The 10,843-nt window shown below is 37.4% G+C and overlaps 1 protein-coding gene and 1 long non-coding RNA gene across 2 annotated transcripts; both read left to right on the top strand.

The window, feature by feature from the left end:
- Positions 1-1,143: 1,143 nt before the first annotated feature.
- On the top strand, positions 1,144-2,290 carry LOC145968680 (uncharacterized). Its single transcript, XR_014437825.1, has 3 exons — positions 1,144-1,386; positions 1,462-1,537; positions 1,659-2,290. It is a non-coding gene; the product is annotated as an uncharacterized LOC145968680 (long non-coding RNA).
- Positions 1,836-6,138, top strand: LOC145968309 (uncharacterized). The gene is made up of 3 exons (XM_083093689.1): positions 1,836-1,900; positions 5,007-5,127; positions 5,221-6,138. Exons 1-3 carry the CDS (start codon positions 1,836-1,838, stop codon positions 6,136-6,138), a joined length of 1,104 nt encoding a protein of 367 aa, XP_082949815.1.
- The last annotated feature ends 4,705 nt before the right edge of the window (positions 6,139-10,843 follow it).

Raw genomic sequence — 10,843 nt, 5'->3', positions numbered from 1 at the left:
CGTTAGTTGCTTTTTCGAAAAACAAAATAAGAAATCAAAAATAGATTATTCGCGTTACGATGAAAAATATAATTACAATACGGTATGACTACAAGAAATTTCAAACTTCTACATTTTTTTCGAAGTTCTCCGAGCGGCGATAAAAGTTTGTTTGGTTTTCCTTTTTCGAGTGGGGAACAAAATATATAAATGGACAACCTTTAACCGAATATAGGCATTTTCGAGATTTTTTTCGCCCGAGGAAACTTGTACGATTTTCGCTCGCGTGTTATTCCTTTGAGGAAAAAAAAAAATGGCGTGTAATAAAAATTTGATATCAAGTTGTGTAAAGTTGGCTACGAATTTATCTCCAAAGATAAATTTCGCGAGCTACATTTCCAATTTAGCGGAAACGAGTGAACATAATTATAGTGTATTTACGAGTTTCGCGTGTGCCTGCTCCGATACAATGCTTGCAATTTTATATAAATTGGGGCATTTAGGCGGCGACGCAAAATTGCTAAATATTGCCGGCGAAATAATTAGTGCACGAAGAGCCTTCAGAGAAGACGAGAAATACGAAGAAGAAGAAGATGTAGGTGGACATGTAACCTACCTACTCCAAAACTACAGCAGGATCCGGTCGACGAGTAATTATTTTACTTATTTTATTTATTTTTACTTTCGATGAAAAAATACGAAAAATCGCGATTATAAAGTTAAATATTTAATTACTAATTAATCGCAGGAAACAATAATCCCGCGAGAACAGCGACGATGCGACCTTCGCGTAGACGCCGCGCTGAGGAAGAACCCGAGGCAGGTCCTTCACGTAAGTTTGCACGTAATAAAAACGAGTGCTAATTTTTCTCAGATAAATTGTTCGGTAGTAATAAAAATAATAATTAATACTAATAAAAAATATTCTACATTTCAGGAAGACCGCGATTACTCGAGGAAAATCCGGCGATTCCCGTTGTCGTTCTTGACGATGACGACGACGGCGAGGAAAACATGAACGATGACGCTACCGACATCGCATACGCAGTCAGCAGCCCCGATAGCGAAGTGTTCTCGCCAGGTAAGATGATGTTGATGTAAAATATATACTAAAACGAAAATCCGAATATAAAAGTATTTTTCAAACTTTTTTTAAATTTTGTTTCTATAATATTAAATATTCAAATCTTAAAATATTATTAGAATTTCCGCGAGAGATGGAGGAGGAGCGCGAGAGAGTGGAGATTAATGAAGAAGAGACAGAGGAGACCGGGGAAGCAGAAGAAGTGCAGGAAGAGGAAGAAGTGATAGTGGTAGAAGAAGAAGAAGAAGAAGAAGAGACAGAGAGAGAGGAAGAAGAGGGGTATGAAGAAGAAGAGAAAAATGTATACGCTCCCTCCAGAGAAGGTAACTTTATTAATTTATTTCTCGGTATATTTTTATGCTCGAATTTAATCTAACAAATTCTTAATTTTTCTTTAGAAACTCGTCGCAGGGGGATTAGCTATTCCCCGGAATATTAGTAACGGAATAAAAAACAACGAATATTGCTAAAAAGGTGAGTTATTTCGTTGTATTAACATTCATAGTACGGATTACATTCGAGTATAAAAATATTAAAATAGTAAAAATAATAAAAATAGTATTTTATAATTTATACGGTTTTTTATTTTTAACAGTGCAATACGGAGGTGGTGTTGACGGCGAACAAAATTCAGCGCTCTCCCGCAGCAATGAGGAAGAAGAAGAAGAAGCGGCGGAGGAGGAGACTGAGGGCGAGGTAGCCGAGTTACCCCGCTCGGAAAATATTTCATCCGAGACTGAGGAGGGTGAAGAGGACGCGGAGGAGGAGGAGCATGAGTACCAGCAGCAACAACAACATCAACAATAGCAACAACAGCAGCAACAACTTCACCATCAGGTCGGAAATAATAATTTTAATTTTGTATATTTAATATCGGAAAATGCGCGCCAATTTAGAAGATTCCGGGTAATCGGCAGAGAAGCGAGTTTTACGATACGACCGTTGACTGAAGGCGTCGATATATATCACTCGTTAGAAAACGCGTTTCGCGAAATTCACGCGTATGCGTTAAATTCATGCGAACCGGGCGATTACGTAGGATTATCGTTTGATTCGCCGAATTTATCGCGTGGTCCTGCGGGGATATCTTTTCGTCCGGCTCGCGATTTGAGTTATGAGGATATTTGGAGACTCGTGAGTTCGTTAGCACAGAGCGCCGGTGGTCTCGATATCGCCGACCAATTTAACATACGGGTTTATAATGTCTCGATGCCTTCAGGTCGCGGTCGCGTCGCGTTAACACGCGGAGATGTCGCGAAACGTTCGATAGTCGAAATTAATAATTCGAATAACCTGTGCTTCCCTCGAGCCCTCGTAGTAGCTCAAACTTATAGCGAGCGCGGTAATATCCGTACAGGCGAACTGCATGAGAAATGGAACGCGATAAGATATCCGCATTCTTCGTTACAACGCGAATGTGCATTGCAATTAACGAAAAATGCCGGTGTCGTAATACCGGAAGAGGGATGTGGGATTCGCGAAATCGAACATTTCTAACGTTATTTCGCCGCCGACAATATCGCGATTGTTGTGTATAATTTTAAACTTTCGGTCGCGGCGAAAAACCGTTGTATGACGGAACCGAAATACTCGCTTCTCTCGGACGCGAGTCCTCGCGGCGATTAAATATCATGTATTACGAGGATTCGCATCATTATAATCCTATTTGAAATTTAAAAGCCGCCGCTGGTACTCGCGATTATTGTGTAGCGTGTAATGTAGGCTTTCGAAATGATAAGCCTAATAGTCACCGGTGTTTAAATAAATGCCCGCGATGTTTATCCGTACCGCCGTGCGATTCCACTTACGCCGAAATAAAATGCGACGCGTGCAATCGGTTATTTTACGGTGCAGGGTGTTTCGAGCGTCATCGTAGCGAGAAATCGTACGACGGTAGAACACGCGCTAATGTTTGTAGCATCGTGCGATTTTGCGATAATTGCGGTCGTATCGTTAAATCGAATTTAAAACACGAATGCGGCGTTTCTTATTGCAAATTATGCCGTTCACAACAACCGCGCAATCATATGTGTTATATGCAACCTCTTCGTCAACGTGTCGATATTTTCTCTGCCGGGCCATCTTCATCGTCGATAATACCGGATGAGGTAGATATATCTGAGGGAGATATATCTGAGGTAGATATAGCACGAGAGAAGAAGAAGAAGAAGCACGGAACATAAGTGATAACGCGGAAAAGAACGAACGTGCATATGAACGCGGAAAGGGACGTGTGGCTTTCGTATTTTACGATTTCGAAACGCGACAGGACGAGACGGTCGAAGGAACGGGAAATATAAAAAAACATATTCCGACGCTATGCATCGCGCAACAGATTTGCGAAGCATGCGTGGGGGAAAATGACATGTCCGTGTGGTGTCGTTGGTGCGGAGTGCGAGAGTTCGTATTTCAATCCGAACCGCGATCCGGTTAAACAGTTTGTAGATTTCGTTACGCGTCCGGTAAAATATTTTAAACACATAATTTGTATAGCGCATAATGCGAAAGCGTTCGACGCGCAATTTATCTTGGAAATATATCGTGGAAAATTGTAGGGATATTGAACCGAAAGTAATTTTAAATGGCACAAAAATTATTCTTTTAACCGCGGGACATAGAAAATTCATCGATAGCGTTAATTATATGCCGATACGCTTATCCGAATTACCTAAGGCTTTCGGGCTAAAGGACACTGAGGATAAAGGCATTCTTCCGTATTTATTTAATACTATCGAAAATCAAACGTACGTCGGACCGTTACTTGATGTACGATATTATTCTCCGGATAGCATGAAATTGCAAGAGCGCGAACGCTTTCTCACATGGCATACCGAAATGAGGGAAAAAAATACCGTGTTCGATTTCCAACGCGAGATAGTGCGTTATTGTCGTAACGATGTTGATATTCTTCGACGAGCGTGCGTAGCGTTTAGAAAAATTTTCCTAGATCGCGGAAATGTATGTCCGTTCGAGGAATGTACAACTATTGCTTCGACTTGCATGACGGTTTTCCGGAAAAACTTTTTGCAAGCCGATACGATAGGCATCATTCCTACGGGGGGATACAGATGCGCGAGCAATCATTCGCGTAAAGCCTTACAATGGCTGATATGGATGGAGCGCGAACCATCATATAAATCATGCGGGGCGTGCGCGGGAATATCGCACGATCGAGGGTACGCTCGTCGACGGTTACTTCGAAACGTCTGTTGCGGGAAGGACGCAGCGTCACATGTTGCAATTTCACGGTTGCTTTTGGCACGGATGTCCGTCTTGTTTCCCTGTAAATCGCGATAAAGCGCTTTCGTTGGGGGAGGATCGCAGAGATACATTAAATTCACGATATGAACGAATTCTCGCAGTTTCATGGCGACTTCGTCAGCGGGGATACATAGGTCCATATTCTGAATCCTCTTTTATCGATAAAAGTGCCTCTAAGAGTGGCTTATAGCCAATCAGAAGGCTTATAAGCCACTTTTAGAGGCACTTTTATCGATAAAAGAGGATTCAGAATATGGACCATAGTGTCGGAAAAGTGGGAGTGCGCCTTCGACCAAGAAATGCGCGACAATCGCGTAATGTATGATTTTCTCACGAACCATCCGATGGTAGAAACACCACCGCTCGATCCTCGCGACGCGTTTTTCGGTGGGCGTACGGGAAATATCCCAACTCAATACGAAGTCACAGGTACGGAGAAAATACGCTACGTCGACGTATGCTCTTTATACCCGTTTGTATTGAAGACGGGCGCTTTTCCGATCGGTCATCCGGAAATTTACGTCGGCGATGAATGTAGCGCGTTAGTCGGAAGGTCACCGAATTATAATTTCGACTCGCTCGAAGGCCTCATACGCTGTAGAGTACTCCCTCCTCGTGATTTATTTCACCCCGTACTTCCGCATCGCGTACGAGGAAAATTACTCTTCGCGTTATGTCGTAGTTGCTGCGAAACATTTTCTCAGACACCGTGCACTCATAATGATAGCGAGCGTGAATTCGAGGGTACCTGGGTAACCTGCGAATTACGCAAGGCCGTCGAGAAAGGTTATCTCGTAACGTCGGTAAGCGAAATTTGGCAATATAGAGTTAGCCAATACGATCGTGCGTCGCGGCAAGGTGGATTGTTCGCCGAATATATTAATACGTTTTTACAGCTTAAACAGGAAGCCAGTGGTTGGCCGAGCGAATGCGGGGAAAACGACGATGAGGCAAAAGAGCGATACTTGAGGGAATATGAAAAAACTGAGGGTATCGTTCTTGATAAGCGAAACATCGCGCGGAATTCTGGTTTACGCTCGGTTGCGAAACTGTGCTTAAATTCATTCTGGGGAAAATTCGGCCAACGATCCAATTTGCCTACTACCGAAATCGTAAAAACACAACAACGTTTCGCGACATTACTAACGAGCGCCGAATACGAGATAACCGACATATTACCCGTGAATGACGAGGTAATGTATGTTTCGTGGCGACTGCGACAAGAGGCTCTCGTTCCCTCGCCGATAACAAACGTCGTGATAGCAGCGTATACGACTAGACTAGCGCGTTTAAAATTGTACGAGTACCTAGAACGTTTAGATCGTCGTGTATTATATTATGATACGGATTCGTGTATTTTTATGAGCACCGGTGATTCGAACGAATACATGCCGCCTACGGGAAATTTTCTAGGCGACATGACGGATGAACTCGAAAGCTACGGCCGCGGTAGCTATATCGAGGCGTTCGTGTCCGGGGGTCCGAAATTTTACGCCTACATCGTGCGAACACCGGAGGATAATACTCACGAAACTTGTAAAGATAAGGGTATTACTCTCAATTACGAGAACTCGCGACGAATTAATTTTAATGCTATAAAAAAGCTACTATTAGCGAGAGAAAAAGACACACAGGAAAACGAAGAAGAAGAAAATAACGAAACTTCGATAAATCTACGCTTTAATGCGATTCGACGTACGGCGTTTCATGAAATTGTTACGCGAAGTGAAACAAAAATATGTGCGCCGGTATTAGTAAAGCGTAGATTTATCAATAGCAGATATTCGCTACCATACGGATATGTGGCGGTATAACAATATTCTTATTTCTTGGGTGACTTTTTCTTTTTTAAATAAAAGTCGCGCATTTTCCGATTTTATTTTAAAAAATAGAATTATAAATATTGTAAGTAGCATAAGAAAAATGTAAAATTTATAACAATATAAATATAATTCTTCTTTGTATATATTTCTGTATATTAATAATAAGCAAAAATTTTTTATAAAAAAATGGCTGGTTTTGAAAAATATTAATAAATGTGAAAATTTTTTATCTTAATTCGTGTTTAATACTTTTAACTTTTCCCTTCTTCCTTTATAACACCCCCGCCTCGCGTTCAATCATCCGCATGTTCATCTTTTTACCTCTGTAGTGCAATGTAGTCTAATTATAATAATTATAATAATTATAATAATTATTGTCTCCTACTGAGATGCTTTGTCTCTTTTTCCGATAAAGTGCGTCATGAACCGTTCGAGCGGAGGGGGCTTGTTTCGATATTCCATAGCGGGCTCCGAGACGGAGTGGGGAGGTAAGGATTGTTTCCTCGAGACATATACCGCCGGCTACCCTCCGAAAGTCGGTAGGTGGGGGGGTTCGTTCTGCCAAGACGTAGCGAGAGCGACTAAGGGCTAGGTAACGGGAATTTGACTCGGAACCCTATACAGGTGGGCCAGGGCTGGAATGGGAGGAGGATTGCTTCTTCGAGTCTAGTACCGCGGAGGTAGGGAAATAAAAATTTGATAAATCGGCGACACAGCCGGCGTCGACCAATCGCAGCTCTGGGCCACTATGGTGCGAGCCAATCAAACTCTAGACCACTATGGTGCAAGCCAATTAAACTCTGGGCCACTATGGTGCAAGCTAATCAAAATCGAGACTTCGGGAGGTGGGACATTGTTTCCACCAATCAGAACGCCTCCCTCCACTTCACCTGGCCACGCCCACGGCGCCAGGGGCCGAGTGGTGGGGGTTTGTTTTGACGCACCATAGTGGCCCATATCTACTTATATATACAGGGTGAGCCATTTTAATTAACGCACGCAATTATTTCGGAAACAAAGCATTTTAGAGAAAAATGTTTCAGACAAAAGTTGTTTGGTTTCGAGGGGGCCATAAGATGGTATCATTGGTTTGACCTTGAAGAGTTATTTGAAGGTCACATGAAGGTCACCTTCAATTTCTTAAATGGAACCTACTATTTGTCATTGCATATTCTTGTAGCTTATCTCGATAGCTTTCCAAAACACTATAATTAAGTACCTTTTCGTTAAGTAGTTTTCGTTAAGTAGCTTATCTCGATAGCTTTGCATATTCTTGTAGCTTATCTCGATAGCTTTCCAAAACACTATAATTAAGTACCTTTTCGTTAAGTACCTTTTTGAGTTATGAGGCTTGAAATAATTTCTTAATTTTACATAAACCGTAAAATATCTTGTAAAATATTCATTTTTCGATTATCTTACCTTAATACTTTTATGTACAAAATAATGAGAGGAATCAATTGGTGTAAAGGAAACACATAGTTGTTTCGAAGAAAAAATATGTAATTTGCAATTAACAATTAAAAATAAGAAAGATATTTGGGGTGGGACATTAAAATGGGACACCCGTATATATCACAGATTATTTTATTTATTTGTTAATTATTAATTGTAACTTTTTTCACATATATGACAGTCAAAATTTTTGTATAATAACAATAGATTTTTAATATTTGTTATTTTATTAAATTAAATAATTTATTGATAGATATTGTGACACATCTTTTTGTAATAATACATTTAACCTGTATAAATAAAATTTTAAATGTCTTATAAATACACTATATAAAATAGTATACGCAATAGAACATAATGTAAATAAAAATATAAATATAACATTGGTTTATACTTACTGTTAAATTCTTCATACTTTGAGCTAAAATGGAGATATCTCTTGTTGATCTAGAATTAGTAAGAATGGCGTATTTTAAGCTGTCATTAAATTTTATATTCGCCGCTGAATGGATTATTATAGTCACTCTTTCTGTTAGCATTTGCCTATCGACAGCTGACAAACCTAAGTTTTTTTCAGTGACATCACCGAAAATCGGAATTAATTTTTTGAAATTTAAGGGTTGCTCTTTTCGCACTTTATCATATAATTGAAAGAGAATATATTATGTGACGTATTTATTATAATAATTGTGCCATGATTCTTAAGAAATCTTTAATAATATTGCATAAAAATCGTAAAATATTTTGATTATTTTATATCTTATTTTTAATGTTTTTTTATCGTATACTTTTATCAAATTTTAAAATTAAGTTTCTAAAATAAAAAGTATTTTTTATATAATAAAATTTATAAGAAAAATTTTGCCACTTAAATATTGTAAAAGTTCTTAAAAAATACAGTGTTGCACAAAAAAGAATCTACTCATGTAATAATCAGTAATTAACTTACCGGTAAGTTTAATATTTTTTCGAGCCTTTCGTTAATACTTAGTCCTTTTTTCGAACGCATCAATATGAATATCTCACGAACATCTGGGCAAGATCGCAATATCTTCTCGATGTACACTTTACCCAGAAATCCTGTCGCGCCTGTTAAAAATACACTTTGTCCAACGTAAAATGTCGCAATTGAGTTGGCTGGATCAATTATATTCTCATCCATTGTTAAGTAAAAAAATAAAACCAATATAAATTATAATAACAACAATACTAGCCAAAAATATATGCAAGCTCAGAAATGGAATCGTCTGTTTTATGTCGATACCGTTATTAATAGGGGTATGATCGGACAGAAGTGATAAATTGGGACTAGTCATCAACGACGTACGCTATTTAATGAAAACATAATCGTTATGTGCTATATAATCATTTGCTAAGTAGAGATGTGTGACTATATATTAATAAAACGGAAATTCTGCAAGTTAAAGTTGAAAGAGCAAACTTACACAATGCAGTGATATAAATATTATAATGATATAAAATGACTGCAATTTATTCTACAAGTGTAATATGGGTAATTCTACACAAAAATTGGATATAATCTGTATATTTAAACCATTTCATTATAAATAAAAATAAATATATCTATTCAAATTAAATTGAAATAAAATTAATTAAATTGAATAAAATATTTATACAGGGTGTAACTAAAAAAGCGCCCACGGAGCAAATAGCGTTGTTCCTGATTAAAAATAGAGTTGAAAAGTACTGAATCATTTTTTTCTATAATGCTTAATAAAGCGGTAATTATTGAGTAAAGTTGCACCAATAAGCACCGACCTTTAGCCTCCTTGTCGAAATTTTCTTTAAGGAAACGCTTTTGACGAAAGAAATATGATTTTTAATGCAAAATAAAGTTTTTCGTATTATTACGACGCATAAGAATATTGCACGATAACGGCATGACATAGCGCCGTAGCGGCGGAGCGCTCACGCACACTACCAGCCGCGCGGCTCACTGACGTGCGCTCGGCTAAAGGTCGACGGCTAAAGGCTACTTATCGACGCACTTTTATTCAATAATTACCGCTTTATTAAGCATTATAGAAAAAGATAATTCAGGACTTTTCGATTCAATTTTTAATCAGAAATAACGCTGCTTGCTCCGTGGGCGTCTTTTCAGTTACACCTTGTATATGTATGACTGAAAAGTGTAAAAATAGTAATGAAAATAGTAATAACTTAATAAGTTAAGTAAATAACTTAAGATATTTATGTAAAGCGACTCTAAAGAACTTATTTGATTTCTCATGTTGCTGTTAATTAATATAATATTTCATACACAAGATACCGAATATATACATGCATATACGTATTAAAAAGTAAAAACTTTTAACTTTTTAACAACTTTTTTATCTTTATTATTTTTCATTTATTTTATATATTTTAATTTTTTTTTTTAATTAATTTTATTTTCTAAAATTTACAAAGTTTAATTCTAAGAATGTATATGAAAAACGTTTAATTTATTTCTTAAACATTTTTTTCAATTCTTTAACAATTAAATGCTGATCTATCAAAACTGATATAAATTTTCATTCATTTGGTTAGCTTATTTATTAGGAATTTGTATTTATTGTGTGTTTATATATTTTTAACTCGAGTATCAATAATTTTTGAGATTTTGAGATTTCAAAGTTTTTTTATGTAATTTAATCTTCTTTACTAGCTTCTTAATTAAAGTTTTTCCTGTATTTTTTAATGATTTTTAATGACTTTTAATAATATTTTATTTGACACAGTTTTTGTCCATAGGACATATAAAACGTAGAAAAATGATAATAAATAATTAACAAATCTGAATCAAATCTGATTCAAGTTCAGGACGTAGAATGTAGAACATAAAGTGATAATCACATAATAATTAACGTAAGCAAACGTAGGTGAAGGTCTGGATAGGTCTAGGAATTTAAGTTTTTGCATATTTATATGATGAAATACATTTATTACATCGTAGTACATCTTTTTTCCTCCACAGATTGTAAAGGCAAAATGTAATAACATATATCTGACAAGTTTTCTTTCTTATCACCAAAAAAAGATATATTTGATTTTATTTCACGAGGTCTCGCTGATGGGAGAAGGTGGAGAATGACTTGAGGAGGATGTCGGTTGACAACTGGAAAAGGAGGGCAAGGAATAGAGATGAGTGGAGGAGCATAGTGTTACAGGCTAAGGCTCACCCTGAGCTGTGATGCTATTGGAAGAAGAAGAAGAATTATTTTAAATATACTTTTAATAA

The sequence above is a fragment of the Camponotus vicinus genome, unplaced genomic scaffold (assembly GCF_025532165.1).
Source record: "Camponotus vicinus isolate PSW18456_S1 unplaced genomic scaffold, iyCamVici1.0 SCAF_3, whole genome shotgun sequence".
Lineage (NCBI taxonomy): Eukaryota > Metazoa > Arthropoda > Insecta > Hymenoptera > Formicidae > Camponotus > Camponotus vicinus.
The sequence above is the reverse complement of the archived record's forward strand: the minus strand, read 5'-3'. Positions and strand labels throughout refer to the sequence as shown.